Source organism: Stylophora pistillata, chromosome 6 (genome assembly GCF_964205215.1).
Source record: "Stylophora pistillata chromosome 6, jaStyPist1.2, whole genome shotgun sequence".
Classification (NCBI taxonomy): Eukaryota; Metazoa; Cnidaria; class Anthozoa; order Scleractinia; family Pocilloporidae; genus Stylophora; species Stylophora pistillata.
The window spans coordinates 4,947,001-4,966,083 of NC_142524.1; the positions used below are offsets into that span (position 1 = coordinate 4,947,001).

Below are 19,083 nucleotides of genomic sequence, written 5' to 3' on the forward strand. Positions count from 1 at the left end.
TTGGGCTGAAATCATACGTGTGATTTCAAAATCGAAGGAGCGCGCAGCACGAGTTCGATTTGAAATCACAAGTATGATTTCAGACCAAAATTGCACGACACGAGGTTCAATTACCACTTTATTACATCCATTTTGAAATCGCCCAAATACAGGACTTGGTCAATTCAAGTATTTTACTGATGCAGTTCTAAGCCGGTTTTTAAATAAAAAGCGGAATGAAACGCTTTTACATCGTATTTTGTGTGCAAAACAGAAAGACTTTGACGTCATGTGTCAAAAACTCAGTCAAGCGTAAAATGATGCGATTTAGAACAAAAAATGCTGCAATTTGGGAATAAGTCGCACCAATTTGAGCCAATCAGATTACAGGGACCACCAGTGATTCCAAAATGGAGGTAATAAAAACTTATATCAATCAATGAAATGTGAATATATATTGTTATTCATTTGGTTCTTGCTAAACCCGTCGAACTGATATAAGTCAACAACATAATGACCAGCTCCCAGTTGGCTTGTTAACTCATTTGGCAGAGCATTACACCGGTATCGCAGAGGTCATGGGTTCAAATCCCGTGCGGGCCTTAATTTTTTTGAAGCCTTAATTCCACAACTACATAAGTAGGGTTTAAGACTGCGAGGATCGCTTTCATACAGAACTTATATCAGTTCTCTACCTCGGAACGATATACTCCAGAAAACGTTTTGAGTTTGACCGATACAAGTCAAAGATATGAGGCAGTGAATTCAAGGAATCTTCGTCTGCCTCAGAAAAACAAATATCACGTTCCCCTACAAAAACGTCGTACTTCTTAATGCTTTCCCCTTTGTTAAATCACTTGAAATAGTAATAGAAAAAAAAACTATTTCGGTCGCACAGGGAATTCGAGATGTCATTGCTGAAGGGAGGGTATTTTGAAACAGTGTTTGACAGAAATAAAAATGGTCGTACCAAAATGGTTGCTAAGAGCTAGAAGCGGTTGAGAACGGGTTGATTGTGCTTGATAGTAACTCTCAACTGTTTCTGGGTGTTCCTTCCCAAACAGTTCAACACGGATGTCAAGTGCATGTTGTTTATTTAACATAATTGTGTCCTTTTTCCCTGCTTGCACATCCGTCTGCAAATTGACCAATGTGAGTGTGTATGGAGGTCGAAGAACCACTTTAGTCTTGCGCAAAATTTCTTTACGGTGGGCTACCATTTTTTTTTTCCAAAACAAACTTTTTAACCTGGCTTATTCAGGTAAATACGCCATGGATGAAGGCGCAGAATTTACAGCTTGCTGAAAAAAGTAGAGGTGTGACAGAACTGCTCATCGAAGGTTGACATAAGACGCGCGTCGTAACATCGAGGAATCGGTACTCCTTACAGAAAGTCTAGATTTACACCCTTGTAAATTTGATTTAAGAAAAGCAGATTACGTTACTTCGCATAAAATATGACAAACCCATACGTCATCAAACTGTCGGATATCATTTCAAGGTACATGTAGAGAAGCTATGAATGGGAAATCTCTTTCACAGATGCACATTAATCGTACAGAAAAAACAAAGGATTTCTATCTTTCAAATTGCTTTGGCAGTAAATATACCACACGCACACCCATTATTAAAGATACGGCATGACAATGTCCACCATTGATTTTGTCAAATGCCACAGCTTCCAGATCATGGATCAGAGTTAGTTGAGAGACAGGATACCGTATCCAAGGCAGGCTAGAAAGAGAAGCAGGAGTCCTGGCTAAGAAATAAAGGCAAAATAAAGGAAGAAAGCACATCTATTTTCATATAAAAACATCATTTAATATTATTGATAACAATTACGCTGCATTATGTCTTACAACATATCTAAGTGTAAAAATTAAAAAACGTTATATCCTTCTTAACATGTCTCTCTCTATCAATCAAATATCAATGCTTCATTGCTAAAAAATTGTTAATGAGCTAAAAATCAAGTGGATAAATATTCTTTCCTTACATGTATATTGTGAGAGATACCATCTTATGGAGCATTTTTGCTGCTTCAATAAGTTTCCCTGCTTGCACAAGGAAATGCTTTGTGAGTTTTAAAATGAGTTTTCATCTTTAAAGGAAAATCAACAGCCTTTCTCTAGCCATGAGCATCCAAACTATACCAATGATAGGGTAGAGATAATCGTTAAAATTCTTGAAACTAAGCAAGGTGTATTTAGAGTCCCTTGATAAGATTCCTTTGTTGTTAAAAAAATATCGATGTATAGTTTAAATGTGCAAGTGTGCTGCACTTTGACAGCAGTTGATTTTAAAGTGACTTGACAGCCAGACAAAAAGCCATCAGATACTGGAGCTATTTCACTTTCTGAGGGTTTTGGAGGCTTTTTATAAAGTTAAGGAGAAATTCAGAGAAACAGATTTAATAGAACAGAAACAAACCATTGAACACATTCTTAACACTGAAACGGGTTATAAATTTTGCAGCTTTTTATAAATTATTTCTATTAACAAAACATGGTATCATAAATATTGGAAGTCAACTGGAAAGTCTGACTTGTTCTGAAGGCGCTATATTTACTTCAGCTTTTTGAAGCTATCAATACGTTTTGGGAAAATGAAAAAAATATGCATGTTGTTGCGGTATTTATTTATTTATTCATTCATTTAAGGATTTGTACAAAGCAGTACCGGAGCAAAAACAACAGGAGATAAGTCCCTTACTAGGTTTAAGCTCCAACCCAACCCTCTCTTAAAATATTAACTAAGTATTTAGTAATAGGCCGCTTAACAAGTGCACCCAACAAGGGTATTAACCCGGCGACATTTGAGACAAATTATTTTAAAGGTACTGAAAGTTATCGCCATCAAAAACGTTGAAAAGTCTCTTGAAATAAAAGAGTCAGTAGACTCAGCCAAATACCATTAGGTATATTGTTACACAAGTTTGCTATCCTATTAAAATAGAAATCCCAAAATGTTGATGTACGATCATTTTTATTAATCTTTAAGTTCAGCCCTGAGCACGCTTGACGCGTCTGACTCGCAACAAGGGAAAAATAGTAATTAAATAAACGAATTAGATCAATACGACCATAAAAACATTAAAAAAAGTAAACTAAGTCGATATATTCAAGCTAGCAATTAAGCGGCAACAACTTCAGTTTGATTCAGCGATCCTTGTAAGAAAATTTATTACTATTTTTTAGTATAAAGCGTGTAGCTCTTCTTTGCACATTTTTAACTAAGAATAAATTGCTGATAACAGACTAAGGTGCCTATAACTGAGAGCAATAGCAAAAGTGCAAACGCACTAACGAACAGTAAAGACGCAACAGCGGAACACTGCCAACAATTCCTGTGGAGCTCCTTCTAATAAAGCCCACTAACCTATTTGCTTTAGCAACTATCATGAGTATATGTTCCTTCCAAGAGGTGTCATTTACGATCGCTACCGACAAAAATCTTTTTCAGTCGAGACAACCTCCACTTCAATACCATTTATACTATAGCTACGATATGGACTGATACGCTTCCTAGATATACGCGCATTACTGCACTTTGAGGGCTAAAAATAGAATTCACTTGACAAGGACCAAGTTGTAAACGAAAGTAAATCCCACTGCAATTTCCAAAAATCAGCATCATTATTTAATATCCTGTAACATTTAGAATCGTCAGCAAACATAGCCAGCGTCGCAATATTTATTACATTTGGCGTGTTATTTACAAATAATAAAAAGAGAATCGGTCCTAGAAGTGACCCCTGGGGTACGCCTGACCCAACGTCCGTCCAATTACTGAAAGTTCCATTTATAACCACTCTTTGACGCCTTCCAGTTAGGTGTGCCGGAGTAACACCAGGAGAGTAGGGGGTCATCAACAAACTCTCTTTTCCATTTTTCAAAAATTGGAGGAACATTTGCTTTTTTCCAACCTGATAACTGAATGCCCTTGTTTAAACTAAAATTAATAATCGCCGTTATAGATGGAGCAAGGGAGTAAGCACATTCTTTCAACACGATGGTGGGCAGCTTATCACATCCGATTGCCTTTTTAGTGTCCAATGAACGAAGGATGACCACACCTTTATCAAATGACACTGTGACATGAGATAATTGTTCAGTAACGCCCGGAGGAATTAATGCGTTCAGATCAATTACACAGTTTGAATGATCCTTGTGAATAGATTTGAAAAAGTCATTAAAGGCTTCTGCCCGCCCCGCGATCATCAGAAAATGACACACCATTGTAAGTTACCTTGTCAGGTATTGGCTTTTTCTTGCATTTGAAGGAAAAGAACGACTAAAAACGCTTAGAAGTCTTATGGATTTCACTTGATATCTCTTTAACATGGTAATAATTCTTCTCACCCGATGAGCTCTTTAGATAGAGGAAGGGCAGGCTCCCAGGTACTTGACGACGTAGGCCGTCCTTTCCACTTGATAAGGTACTCTATCTCCTATGAGAAAACACATAAGAAATGAAACAGTTGGCCAAACACAAGCTTTAGAAGAGCAGCTTTAAAAGAGGCATTAAGTACTTACTTTGCCGCTTTTCTGCTTCGTGAGTAGTCTTTTAATTTAGGCCGATATCTTTTCTTTCCATTCACTTGATATATATCCGCTGTAGAGGACTCGTGAAGTGCCTTGTAGTCAATCTGTTTTCGTTTCCTGCTCACTCTGTCCACCATCTCGTTCCCGCCAACGCAAAATTTCCGAGATCTCTGACAATGGAAAATATTAGTTCGGATGTCAAGCGCATGCTGTTTGCACAAAAGCGCTGAAGCATAGTTCCCAAAATTGTACTGTGTTACTCCAAATGGCTCGTAACTCCTCACCGTGTCTGCATGTTCTTCTCCCAAAAGTTTAGTACGGATGTCAAGTGCATGTTGTTTGGACTGAAGTGCTAAAGCAAAGTCGCCCAAATCGTGCTGTGTTGCTCCGAGTGATTCGTAGCTCTGAGCCGTGTCGCCGTGTTCTTCTCCAAACAGTTTAACACGGATGTCCAGTGCATGCTGTTTGGAATGAAGCGCAGAAGCAAAGTCGCCCGCGTCATGCTGTGTTACTCCGAGTGAGTGGTAGATCCTTGCTGTGTCTGCGTGTACTTCTCCAAACAGTTTAACACAGATGTCAAGTGCACGCTGTTTGGACTGAAGTGCTGAAGCAAAGTCGCCCAGTTTGTGCTGTGTTACTCCAAGTGATTCGTAACTCTGAGCCGTGTCTGCGTGTTCTTCTCCAAACAGTTTAACACGGATGTCCAGTGCATGCTGTTTGGAATGAAGCGCAGAAGCAAAGTCGCCCGCGTCATGCTGTATTACTCCGAGTGAGTAGTAGATCCTTGCTGTGTCTGCGTGTTCTTCTCCAAACAGTTTAACACAGATGTCAAGTGCACGCTGTTTGGACTGAAGTGCTGAAGCAAAGTGGCCCAGTTTGTGCTGTGTTACTCCAAGTGATTCGTAACTCTGAGCCGTGTCGCCGTGTTCTTCTCCAAACAGTTTAACACGGATGTCCTGTGCATGCTGTTTGGAATGAAGCGCAGAAGCAAAGTCGCCCGCGTCATGCTGTATTACTCCGAGTGAGTGGTAGATCCTCGCTGTGTCTGCGTGTACTTCTCCAAACAGTTTCAAACGGATGTCAAGTGCATGCTGTACGGACTGAAGCGCTGAAGCAAAGTCGCCCAAATCGTGCTGTGTTGCTCCGAGTGATTCGTAGCTCTGAGCCGTGTCGCCGTGTTCTTCTCCAAACAGTTTAACACGGATGTCCAGTGCATGCTGTTTGGAATGAAGCGCAGAAGCAAAGTCGCCCGCGTCATGCTGTATTACTCCGAGTGAGTGGTAGATCCTCGCTGTGTCTGCGTGTACTTCTCCAAACAGTTTCAAACGGATGTCAAGTGCATGCTGTACGGACTGAAGCGCTGAAGCAAAGTCGCCCAAATCGTGCTGTGTTGCTCCGAGTGATTCGTAGCTCTGAGCCGTGTCGCCGTGTTCTTCTCCAAACAGTTTAACACGGATGTCCAGTGCATGCTGTTTGGAATGAAGCGCAGAAGCAAAGTCGCCCGCGTCATGCTGTATTACTCCGAGTGAGTGGTAGATCCTTGCTGTGTCCGCGTGTTCTTCTCCAAACAGTTTAACACAAATGTCAAGTGCACGCTGTTTGGACTGAAGTGCTGAAGCAAAGTCGCCCAGTTTGTGCTGTGTTACTCCAAGTGATTCGTAACTCTGAGCCGTGTCCGGGTGCTCTTCTCCCAACAGTTTAACACGGATGTCAAGTGCATGCTGTTTGGAATGAAGCGCTGAGGCAAAGTCGCCCAAATCATGCTGTGTTACTCCGAGTAAGTGGTAGATCCTTGCTGTGTCTGCGTGTTCTTCTCCAAACAGTTTAACACGGATGTCAAGTGCATGCTGTATGGACTGAAGCGCTGAAGCAAAGTCGCCCAAATGGTGCTGTGTTGCTCCGAGTGATTCGTAGCTCTGAGCCGTGTCGGCGTGTTCTTCTCCAAACAGTTTAACACGGATGTCAAGTGCATGCTGTGTTGACTGAAGGGCTGAAGCAAAGTCACCCAGATTGTGCTGTGTCGCTCCGAGTGATTCGTAACTCCTCGCTGTGTCTGCGTGTACTTCTCCAAACAGTTTAAAACGGATGTCAAGTGCATGCTGTACGGACTGAAGCGCTGAAGCAAAGTCGCCCAAATGGTGCTGTGTTGCTCCGAGTGATTCGTAGCTCTGAGCCGTGTCGGCGTGTTCTTCTCCAAACAGTTTAACACGGATGTCAAGTGCATGCTGTTTTGACTGAAGGGCTGAAGCAAAGTCACCCAGATTGTGCTGTGTTACTCCGAGTGATTCGTAGCTCTGAGCCGTGTCTGCGTGTTCTTCTCCAAACAGTTTAACACGGACGTCTAGTGCACGCTGTTTGGACTGAAGTGCTGAAGCAAAGTCACCCAGTTCGTTCTGTGTTACTCCGAGTGATTCGTAACTCCGCGCTATGTCTGGGTGTTCTTCTCCAAATAGTTTGACTCGTATGTCAAGTGCACGATGATAAAAGCACTGAGCCTCGGAATAGTTTTGCATTTCGCACAGCGTGTTTCCATGTTCCAAGTAACTCTTTAGAAGTTCTTCTTGGTGCACGTGTAACCCAAGATTGTCATCTCGGTTTGAGTTAGTTTTTGAAGTCAAGTTCTTACATTCCTTAATTGCTATTTCATGATAAGTGATGCTTGCAGCGGACAATTCAGTTGCTTTTTTAGGATCTACTTCCCTCATTTCATGTCTTACATTGCGCTGCAATTTCCAAAGGCCAAATGATTTAAAAAAGATCGACTTTTGTAATTCTTCTACCATTTGAATTACAGCATTCTTCATTGATTGCTTGGTACAGTCATCTAATAAATGGTTAGTTGCTTTGCGAACTACACAGATAATTTCTAGTCTAAGCGGTAGAGTACTAAGAGTATCTGTCTTCGGCTTTCGAATTGCTTCATCGACAATGTTCAACTCTTTGTTTTCCATTGGTGGAATGATAAGAAGACTTGTGTCTCCCACTGCTCTGCATTCTTGCAACGCCTTGTTATAAAACTGCGACGCGACTGAAAATTGGTTTTTAAAGCGATGACAAATCGCAAGAACTTGAATTGCAGTTACTCTGAGAATTCTCTGTTCAGCGTGGCCAAGGCCAGACATCAACGAACAGGCTTTTTCTAAGTTTCGAATTCCATCCTCTGTTTGCTCAGAAGCCACTTGACAGATGCCTCTGTAACACAAGAGTTTTCCTACTGAGAAGGATGAACATGATATTTGCTCGTCCACGGCGTCGGAAAGCAGCCCCATCGTTCTTCCTTTTGTGCCCCAATACATTTGACCAAAAGCCAGGGAAACAAGTAGCTGTTTGTAAAAAACGCTTCCTCCAAGCTTTTTCGCCTGATTGATTGCTGATCCATAAAGCTCGTAGAAGAGGTTTCCCTCGCACCAAAACAGGGAATCTAGAAATATCTCTGCTTTTATCAAAACACCGAACACAGCGTCACAAGTCTTGGGATCTGAGCAACCTTCTGTTAGACTCTGTATGATATTTTGCTTCTCTTCATAAAACTCAACAAATGCTGACATTGAATCTCCTGTCAAAAACTGTTTGTTCAATTTCTCAAAAAGAGAAACATAAAATTCAGAAAAGCGCGCTTTTGAATCCAGCATCGTTTCTTTCATTTCATCTTCTCCTCTTTCTCTAACAAAGGACAGAAGCAATTTATGCATTGAAAATGAATCGGGTTTGGAACCAGATTCAAGAAGTGATTTCCTCTGAAGCCTATATAAGACCTTCTTTGCCTCGAGGTTTGTTTTAACTCCCATAACAGCTGCGGCAACCGAGATGTTAAAATCTTCCGATAGAATGCTCAAAGAAACCACTGCCTCTTTCTCTTGTACTGAAAGTCTTAGAAAGGATGATTCAAATAGAAATTTTAATCTCAGATCGCTAGGATAGTCTGGTTTGTCTACCAGTTCGACAATGTTATGTTCTACAGATTCCTTCCACTCCTCAAGAAACTGACCCGGTTGAGTGCTATCTTTAGAAATGGTGGAGCACAATAGCTTAATGGCCAGAGGTACGTGCCCACAGATTTTTGCAATTTTTTCACGATCAGATGCGGCAATAGCATTTGGAAGTAACTCACTCACTAACGCTTGAGAGAAGGACTCATCTAATGGCCCTATTCTCACTGCCTGGTGGTCTTTAAAATGCACATTAATAAATTCAAGAGATTCCCTTGTGGTGATGACAAAAGTTGCCTTCTTGGTTCGACTGAGAATGTCTTTGAGAAACTGTACGAAATCTTCTTTCACGTTTGGCGCTCCACTTTCGAGTAATTCATCGGCATTGTCAAGAATCATCACAAACTTGTCTGGCATCTTGGCGAGAACTTGAAAAAGTTCTTCGTCGATTGGTAGCCGCTGGGGTATTTCATCTTCTGTAGAAGCTCTCCTGAAAAAGCTAACCAACTTTGATATCAAATCAGATTTTGAGTTTAGCCCTCGTAAGGAGAAGAAGTAGACGGAAAATTCTTTATCCTGGAGTTTATGTCCCACAGCAGTTGCCACGGAAGTTTTTCCGAAACCAGGCGAGCCCCATATCGACACGATTCGGGTGGATGTGGAAGCCACGTGACCGACGATTTCCTCACATTCTCTTTGGCGGCCAGTGAAGTGTGGAACCATCGGAGGAAGACACGATGGCGGAAGCAGTGCCTTTGAATCTTTCAAATGGCAAAGAACAGTGACAATCATGGTAAGTAATCTGTTATGATATTAAAGACGTTTAAATCGAATGATAATGTCGAAATAACGCAATTAAACCTTAAATTGTCAACATGATTCATGAAATGTCGTGGGGCTTTTTGAAAGTTGCTCAGGAACTGAGCCGTACGCCTCTGACGCAACAAAGTGAGCCTCGCATACCATTTTTTATCTCTCAGCAATCTGTTTCAAACAATTAAAATATATGCAATACTCTCGGGTCAACAAAAGGTTGGTTTCCGTAACTTTCAGGCGCGAAAGGATAATTCTTTTACTTCATGTAATGTCCTTCATTTTAGATACAAATCCTAGACACATCTTTAATCTTCAAAATTCCGTGTACTAATTTCGAAGTTAGCATGCACTTTTAAAACTCAGTAAAGTAAATTTCACGAAGCCTAGTAGGTCAATTTTGGTCCATTCTTCTCTAATTTAGGGCCCTTAATGAAGCGAGGTGGCGTTACAATTTACCGCTTTATCAGTTATGAATAATAAATGATGACTACGCATTTTGCCCTATTTTAGCGGTGAAGATAGAAATCAAGTCGATTCTTCAACAAACTCTTTAAAAAATCTAACGTAGCGACACAAGTGTATTAAGATTGTACCTTTCTGGGTTATATTATTTTGTTCTTTCAATTCATCCATCTTCTTCTCTAATAAAGCAAGGTCCTCCTTACTTGCTCCACCTTCAACTTTTTCCTTTATTGCATTTGTCAACGCCTTTAATTCGTCATTACTTGAACCCACGCCTTCGAGAAATTTGATTTGCTCTCGAAGCTGTTGATTGATACCGTGCTCCAGATTGCGAACTGCTGTTGTGGGAAAGTCGGACTCTGTCAAACTACCGATGACATCAATTGGGTCAGTTTTGATACCAAGAGCCTTGAATGCTTCTTTAGCCAGCTGCATGTATCGGTCAAATGTTGGTTTATCAATCTCCGACTTTTGTGAGTGACAAAGTGCATTTCTTAACAGTCGAAGCTGATCAATCGCGAGTGTAAACGTCTCGGCTTGGTTTCCACTTGGACTCACCACACATACATGAAACTTTCCATGAGGTATTTTAAGGTGACTCAAGTACAACTCACCAAGGGTCCTCTTATGGCCTGTGCTGTCCAGCATAGCGAAGGACTTCGCATATATGGTAGTCTGAAAAAGGGCTGTACAGTCCCATTCTTCATAGGAGAGGTGTGTAGGAACTTTGGACTTGCCACCCTCTTCAGCGAGAAACAAGTTCCTTACTGCTGTGGAGTCATCCCACAATTGATATCCGGGCCGATGCCCAAAGGTGCTGTCCCACATGGACTTGAACGTTCGACGCAAAGCGTTCGCGAACTCATTCAACACGATGGAGGCAAACTTGAAATAATTCAGCTGCTTGTCACTAAAGGGCTGCAGTGACATGTTTGGCTCTGACTTTTGAGATCGCAGCAAGTTGGCTACAATCCTTAACAACCTAAACAGAGATATTTTGAGAGACGATTTATTCAGGTTAACATCTTAAATACACTCAATACACTCCATTGCAAAAACGCTGATTACTGAAAAGTACTAACCGTGAGCGATCGAACTAAACGGAAGTTGCGTCAGTTACGTCACAAGAGAGTGATGTATCGTACTTATGACAAAGTAACCCAGCTACAACAGGAGAAGGTCATCATTCAATTTTGGTGCGGATGAGTCGGTGCACGAGCGGAGCGTGATGAAGCGCGACTTATCACTTCGCCGTTTTAAACAAAATCACCATCGTAGACCTATGACCCAAGACGAAAATCGAACTGCTTTCTTTTTTACTGTTTTAAACTGCTTTGTGCGCGGCGACAGAGAAAAAAAAAAGGAGAATAAAAGTAAAATTAGATAAAAGAAACGACAGAAATAAAGTTTCCTACAAAATCATAGAGTTTTTAAACAATGCTCTCCTTGTTCACACTTAATGATTCAAATGCACATTAATGGAAATAAAAATATTCCGCGCAATTTTATTACACGCAAATTTACATAAATTATTAAACCCCAAACATTCAGAAATGAAAGTCGTCTAAGTTGACATCACATTGAAGATGTACACCTTACAATTTCTTCTCTGATAACCCTCTATTCTCCCTCATCCTCTTTTTAGATGTATCCGAGGCTATATTAAAACTCTCGTGTTGCACCTTAAGTCGACCGGAATTCAAGAAACCGAAAGTGATGACGCAGTAACAAACACAACAAATTATTGGAAGCTAAAGACTTTGGAAAAATCCCGAAATGTGCCTTTCGTAGTCTGACTCAGTCTCACCCATTCTTGGGAACCCTTGACTCGAGTTTAGCTTAGACTTCGAAAGATATGATATCTTTCGAAGATATCATATCTTTCGTAGTCGCTAACTACGCGAAAAACTTCCGCAATGATTGAAGATTTTAATTTATCACAGACCTCCATTGATATGGTGTTTTACATTTCTGTTGTGACTGTTTTTAAAAGCACGTAATACATCTCAGGTCGTAGCGACTAACAAAGGCTGTCAGAAAAGGACAAGATGCAGCGATATTTCTTGTCGTGTCATGAAAGGTGCCGTTTGTCCAGCGAACCTATATCATCGATTTGGTAGTTAGTCTTGCTGAGTAAGTATATTGCAAAAATGTTATCAACCTACCTTGAAATTCAAGTTCAGTAAATTGTCAAAAGTCTTGACAGCGCATGATGAGGCTGATTACCGTTATGAATCATGCACAAATCGAATAACTAGAACTTGAAATTAATTATTAAACGGCCATCAGTGTTAGAAACGCAACTGAAATTAACTTATGCCTCGAAGCAGTCAAACCATAGTTAATTGAGTTGACTGGTTATGAAGCTCGGCGAAGAACGAAGGACTATGTCTTTGTTTACATTTTTTAAAGGTCACGTGACAATGACCGTGCACACATTTTCAAGATGGCGTCGCTTGCCTGTGCGCGTGTTCTCGAACGGTGAAAGCTTAAAGTTAATTTAGAGCGTATTGGGAAAGATTTATTGGTCACACAGGTGTTGAACAGTTAGAGAAGTAGTTTGTGTTTGTGTATTGCGAAATGCCTGGCGATAACTGTGCGGTTTTCGGCTGTGGCTCGTGTAGAAGGACGAAAGGAATCGGGGTTTGGAAGCTGCCTTTCCCGAGAAACGACGAGTACAAGAAGTGGAGACTGGAGTGGCTAAATGAGATAAAGAAGACTCGTGAAGTTGATAGCGATTTCCAGAAACAGATTGATGGTGACAGAGTTTATACATGCGAGAAGCACTTCGCTCCTGAGGACATAGAGATATGTAAGTAATGCCAAATGATAAACAAGCTGATCGTAACATGACAACATAGTGGGGTAGCTTGTTGTTCTTTTGGGCTTCATTCTAATGATCTTTCTTACTTTTCCAGTTCAAACGGCGAAAATGACAAAGAAGAAACCAATGTTTGGGGCTCTACCTGTTCGGAACATGCCAAAGAGAAGCCACGAAACGGACAAGACGACTCGAAGGCCGCCAAAAGTTGTAGTGACTGTCGAGGAGACTACTAGTTGTTCCAGATACTACAAGAATTTTAGAGACCTGTGTAAACGTGTCAAGTCCCTCAAAACTCTCAGTGAGTGGACTCAACAAGAACTCGAGGACAGGATTGTCTTAAAGAAAATTCTGCCTTCGTTACAGATTCCAGAGCTCGAAATAGTAATCGATGACAGCCTCGGTTTTACTATTCTTGTTTACGGATGGCTACTACCTGAAGACCATGAACTTTACACTAAAAACTTTAGGTCCATAAACAACATTACAGCATCGGACCTTGTGAAACATGTGGAACGTTGTTTGATTTGCCCTGGAGTAGAGACGAATGTATTTACTGGAAATGTGTTGCCCCATATAATTCCCAGGGTTGTGGATCCCTTGTCCATTGACAGAGAAGACAACAACTTGGATTCGTTTCCAAGCAAGCAATACTGGAGGTCTCGTGGTTGTTCTGTTCTGTGTCATGCTGATGAGCAGTATTGCAGCAGCTGTTCGCAATATCTCCATGCTAGTGACCTATCAAAGAAAGCAAAGCAACGAAAGCTAGCAGAACCTGCACACATCAAGGCTCCAGTGTCGAAAACTGCACCAGAGCATATTAAACTGACCCTGCAGAATCAGAGGCTAAGATGTGCAGATCTTGAACGGCAACTGGACGAAATGAGAACTGAACTTACTAAATCAAGTGTAGAGGTTGACCCTAAGTTGAGTGATGATTTTGCCACTATTCTTGGGAAATCAAATGTTACTCCTTTTATGAATCTCTTTTGGCAACAACAGAAGAAATTGTTTTCGAGCAGCCCTACTGGTGTGAGGTATCATCCGATGATAATCCGCTACTGTTTATCTCTTGCGCAAAGTCGCCATCCTGCTACGAAGAACTACGCAGAAGTAAAATCCTCGTTCTACCGAGCCAGCGTACCCTCAAGGACTACCGCAACTGTATCAGACCTACAAGGGGATTTAATGAGAATGTGATCGAGGAGCTGAAAGGCCAGACAGACTCCTACTTTGATGTTCAGCGGTATGTTGTGTTGTTATTTGACGAAATGAAGGTCATGTCCAATCTAGTGTTCAACAAAGTTACAGGAGAACTCATCGGTTATGTTGACCTTGGCGACCCAGAAGTTAACTTTGGATTGTTAAAGAAAGTTGATGAGCTTGCAACACATGCTCTGGCTTTCCTCATCAGAGGGGTCTGCACACAGTTGAAGTTCAACCTTGCATACTTTGCTACTAATGGTGTTACAGCTGACCAGTTGATGCCACTCTTCTGGGAAGCTGTAGGCATACTGGAGATGACATGTAACCTGTGGGTGATTGGCACAACTTCTGATGGCGCATCTCCTAACAGAAGGTTCTATAGAATGCATGAAGATCTGGATGGCAATGCTGGGAAAGATGTTTGCTACCGTACGACCAACTTGTATGCTCCGCACAGATACATCTATTTCTTCTCAGATGCTCCTCATCTCATGAAGACCACAAGAAATTGTCTACACCATTCTGGTTCTGGAAAATGTTCTAGGTAATTATAATAATATCATGACTTAAAGGGCTGTTCATGCTGATGTCATCCATTGTTATTAATGTGCCAACATTCCATTCCAGCTACATTTGAATTTGAATGAAAATACAGTCGAACCCCTATTAAGCGGCCACCTTCGGGGACCTGTCAAGTGGCTGCTTAATATGGTTGGCTGCTTAATAGGGGTTTCATTTACAGTATTATACTGACAACAAATTTGGGACTTTGATAACTGGCCGCTTAACAGGGGGTGGCCGCTTAATAGGGGTTTGACTGTATATATAACACTAAAAATTCTCAGATGCTCTGAAAAAGATGAGTCAGAAAATTCACATATATTTTTCTACTCTATTTTTTATATTTATTATTTTATTTTTATTAAAGCATATATTATTTTGTAAGATATAAAATAATTTTTATGTCACTTTTTGACTGATTGCTATTTATTTGGTTTCCCAGGTATATGTGGAATGATGGCCTATATGTTTTATGGCAGCACATAGCACAACTGTACTACCAAGATGCAGAGAATGGGTTGAAGCTTTTACCCAAGATCACCTACGAGCACATCAAACTCAGCTCCTACTCTTGCATGCGAGTCAATTTGGCTGCTCAGGTTCTAAGCGCAACAGTGGCAGCAGTGATGACGGCCTACAGCACCCCTGATACAGCGGCGACTGCAAGATTGTGTAAGATGATGGATCAATTCTTCGATTGCCTTAATGTTCGCAGTACTACTGAGTATCTGAGAAAGAGAAAGCCACTCCTTGCACCATACACATCCATTGATGACCCAAGATTTCTGTGGCTTGAGGGAGATTTCCTTGATTATCTAAGTGCCTGGAAGGAGAGCACAAAAGACAGACCGGGGAACTTCACACAGAATGCAAGAAGCAGGATGTTCTTATCATGGCAGACGCACGAAGGCCTTAAGATAACCACCCATTCAGTTGTTGAAGCAACAAGGTTTCTGTTGAACGAAGGCATGGACTTTGTGCTAACTGAAAGGTTCTGCCGGGATCCTGCAGAGGAGTATTTTGGCAACCAAAGAAAGCTGGGCAGAAGGAGTGACAATCCTGATATCAGAATGTTTGGCTACAATGATAACACAATCAGGATGCAGCGAGCAATTTCATGCCAGTCTGGGAATACACGCGGTCGAAAAGATAAGAACAGAGCATGGGATAACATTTCTAATGACCCTCTACCCAAAAGGGGTAAACAGTAATTATGTAGTTTTTCTAAAACCATGCAAGATATCATTACTATTGACACAAAATGCTTTACAAATATATAAATATGTATATGAGCACGATCCTTCGCAGTAAAGCACTATTTGAGCAATAGTGAAAATCAGACCTGAAAAAAATTTCAGGCCTGTACGGGATTCGAACCACTGACCTCTGCGATACTAGTGCAGCGCTCTACCAATTGAGCTAACAAGCCAACTGGGAGCAGGCCATCAAATTAATTCGACATAAACCCGTAGATGATAAATCAAACAACAACAAACATATGAAACATATGAGTGAACTGCGGTTATGAGACGTATATGAGCACGATCCTTCGCAGTAAAGCACTATTTGAGCAATAGTGTAAATCAGACCTGAAAAAAAAAAAAAAAAAAAAAATTTCAGGCCTGTACGGGATTCGAACCACTGACCTCTGTGATACTAGTGCAGCGCTCTACCAATTGAGCTAACAAGCCAACTGGGAGCAGGCCATCAAATTAATTCGACATAAACCCGTAGATGATAAATCAAACAACAACAAACATATGAAACATATGAGTGAACTGCGGTTATGAGACGTATATGAGCACGATCCTTCGCAGTAAAGCACTATTTGAGCAATAGTGAAAATCAGACCTGAAAACAATTTCAGGCCTGTACGGGATTCGAACCACTGACCTCTGCGATACTAGTGCAGCGCTCTACCAATTGAGCTAACAAGCCAACTGGGAGCAGGCCATCAAATTAATTCGACATAAACCCGTAGATGATAAATCTAGATAAAAAAATTTTTTTCAGGTCTGATTTTCACTATTGCTCAAATAGTGCTTTACTGCAAAGGATCGTGCTCATATACGTCTCATAACCGCAGTTCACTCATATGTTTTATATAAATATGTATAGGTAATCGCATGATTTTGAGTGCAATTTTGAATAACTACGCGCAAGTAAATTTTTAACTGAAAAAATTGCACGAGCGAGTGCAATTTGTAGACTTTGAAAAATTTACGAGTGCTTATTTATTCCAAATTGCACGAAAAAAACATGCGATTACTTGTTAATAATATACATACAAAAATTTAATTTCAACTTTCTGCACTCAATTTCAACTTTCTGCACTGTTTGGGATTATTTGACATGCTCTAAGCCAATTAGCATGCAGACATTTTTGCAGGTATATTATTAAGCCTGAAACAATAATTTTGCCTCAAAAATATTGCATTTTCATACTTGCATTAGCATTCAGTCTTAATTTGCAGTATTCAGTGGTTTGTTTAACTTGAATGGTCAATGCCTCTTTGTAATTGTTAAAGAAACAAGCATGCCAGTTGCATTATATGGTAGCAGTAATAACTGTTAAATATATATATATATTATTGAAGATTCAGAATAAAATATCCAAAGCTTGAAACCTGTGTTTGTCATATTAAATTATTTTGGTGCTTGATCAGTCCATAGTTATTGACTATGTTATACATCATGATAGGGTATTTACATTCATCACATGCCGTGTAAGATAACAGCAACTTTAACAATTCAATATTATTCAAAAATTTTAAAACTGATCTAAGGTTGTCTTTCTTTTCCACAATCGTTACTGGCTCTCGTGATTTCCTTGCGAAGTGCTTTAGCCTTAACTTGCTTTGCTTTCATTTTATGTTTCTGTATCACATCTTTGGCAAAAGAAAAGGAACGTACTCTCATAAATAAGCTAGCAATATTTTGTAATACGTCCTTGCCAACATTCTTACAGATGACCAGTTCAGAATCAGACACCAATGTGTTGTATGCTGAAACTGTTGCAACATCATTAATAGACTTCATTATGATACTGTTGATGTCAATACTCTGTAAGCCAGACTTTGCTGTGGCAGCCCTAAAATAGTTTTCTGTTCTTAAAAATATTGTTTGAGCACTTTTTGTGATACTCCACAAACCCCCACGATTCAAACAGTTAATGAGTTTCTGAGTGTCTTTAACATTTTCAGCCTCATCTTTACATTTCCCAGCCTTCAGTAAAGAAATCGCTTGTTCACTTTCTGCTGATTTAGAGATCTTTGAATTGACATGCTTGTTATGTAACTTATGAAGCACATAACCTCCAAGGTATTGCAGCCCAGCCATTTCTTGCTCTAATAATGGAACATTTGTAGCTTCTAAATTAGGAGTACTCGTAGCAGCCTTCTCTTTACTGTATGATAACATACGATCAGCAACTTTGGTAGATAGCAGTGTAGCTGCATTTCGTGACAATCCCTCGAAATACTTCATGGCATTCAGTGGCACAGCTGAGTAGAACTTTGTGTAGAACTTTTCAGCATCTCCATTTTTAACTAAACCTTCATAAGTCTTTCGGAGTTCACAGAATTCCAATGTTTGTTCCCCAAGTTTTACAAAAACATACGATCTAAGCTCGTCCCTTAAGCCTTTTGGGAAAACCTTGTTATCAGCGAGTTTGAGCTTCACTTCGTCGACCATATTTGCCAAGATTTCAGCCGTAAAAGTCTCGCTTTTTTCTTCATCCTGTCTCGCAGAGTCTTCTTGGTGCTTTAGGGATGTGTGCCTTTTCAGACCTCCCTTGCTCTTGTACGTTTTCTTGCAAAGGTCGCAGATTAGTCGGCTGTTTTGGACCTATTCACGAAAGCACATATATTTCGAGATTAGAACTGACCCGCTTTATAAGTCCAAAGTTGCCCTTATAAAGAATTATCAAACACTGTTATATCTTACCTCATTTACTGCTTCACTAAATTGCTCTTGCACAACTTCTTCAGCCTCTAGTATATCAATAATGGCATCGAAATCGTCTCCGAATAAAAAGAGATCGTTCACGTCCGCCATGTTGTTTTGGAATGTGCACGGTCAATGTCACGTGACGGACTAAAGCAACATAAACTCAGGCGCCTTTGTTCTCTCCTTTGTTCTTCGCCGAGCTTCATAACCAGTCCCCTCAATTAACTATGGTCAAACTATTGTTTTTGGAAACAAATATGGCGTGACGGTCATAGGTCAGATGCGCTCGAGCTTCCATTCGAAGGGAAATTTCCCTTCGTTTCTAAACTATTTAAAAAATTACGTGTTATCACACAATTCCTGATCTCAAGTGAAACTCTCGTGTTGCGCAGTACGTCGTAATCCAAGAAATTGGAAGCGATGACGCACAACAAACATAATAAATACTTAAGAGTTAAAGACTTTGGGAAAATCTCGTAATGTGCTTTTCTTAGTTTTACCCATTCATTGTGAAAGTTTGAAAGATATCTCAGCAACCACGCGACAAGTTTAAAAAATTTATTGTTTCCGTAACGAGTGATTGTCATGATATTTTTTCAAAATATTTCTTCTCCCTTTTTCAGTTGTGACTTTGGATTCGAACACAAACTTTATCTCACACCCACGAAGGAACATCGATCAGAAAACAGCAAGATGTACCGTTCATGTTTCTTTTTATGTTAAAAAAGATGCTGTTCGCGTAACAAACATTTATCGTAGACCTTCATCGATATGGCGGTTAGTCTTCAGTTAAGTAGATGGAAAACTGCCATTTACC

At 40.4% G+C, this 19,083-nt stretch overlaps 2 protein-coding genes and 1 pseudogene across 3 annotated transcripts; 1 reads left to right on the forward strand and 2 right to left on the reverse strand.

Annotated features, from left to right (window-relative positions):
• Positions 1 to 2,611: 2,611 nt before the first annotated feature.
• Positions 2,612 to 12,089, reverse strand: LOC148727891 (uncharacterized). The gene is made up of 4 exons (XM_088762788.1): positions 11,896 to 12,089; positions 9,862 to 10,712; positions 4,515 to 9,213; positions 2,612 to 4,429 (listed from the first exon to the last, which is right to left on the reverse strand). Exons 2-4 carry the CDS (start codon positions 10,658 to 10,660, stop codon positions 4,423 to 4,425), a joined length of 5,505 nt encoding a protein of 1,834 aa, XP_088618914.1. The 5' UTR covers positions 10,661 to 10,712; positions 11,896 to 12,089; the 3' UTR covers positions 2,612 to 4,422.
• Positions 12,090 to 12,154: 65 nt separating this feature from the next.
• On the forward strand, positions 12,155 to 16,944 carry LOC148727892 (uncharacterized; annotated as a pseudogene). Its single transcript, XR_016002340.1, has 3 exons — positions 12,155 to 12,542; positions 12,649 to 14,301; positions 14,761 to 16,944. The product of XR_016002340.1 is annotated as an uncharacterized LOC148727892 (transcript).
• LOC148727893 (uncharacterized) lies at positions 16,884 to 18,411 on the reverse strand. The gene is made up of 2 exons (XM_088762795.1): positions 18,264 to 18,411; positions 16,884 to 18,164 (listed from the first exon to the last, which is right to left on the reverse strand). The coding sequence occupies exons 1-2, from the start codon at positions 18,372 to 18,374 to the stop codon at positions 17,100 to 17,102; spliced, it is 1,176 nt and encodes a 391-aa protein (XP_088618921.1). The 5' UTR covers positions 18,375 to 18,411; the 3' UTR covers positions 16,884 to 17,099.
• Positions 18,412 to 19,083: the final 672 nt, after the last annotated feature.

Bases quoted from the DNA above. Each gene is read 5' to 3' on its own strand.
- LOC148727891 (XM_088762788.1), bottom strand. From the start codon at position 10,660: ATGTCACTGCAGCCCTTTAGTGACAAGCAGCTGAATTATTTCAAGTTT. The intron at 9,214-9,861 runs GTACAATCTTAA...GCCATTTGAAAG, and splicing joins AAATAATATAACCCAGAAAG to ATTCAAAGGCACTGCTTCCG.
- LOC148727893 (XM_088762795.1), bottom strand. From the start codon at position 18,374: ATGGCGGACGTGAACGATCTCTTTTTATTCGGAGACGATTTCGATGCC. The intron at 18,165-18,263 runs GTAAGATATAAC...TTTCGTGAATAG, and splicing joins TTAGTGAAGCAGTAAATGAG to GTCCAAAACAGCCGACTAAT.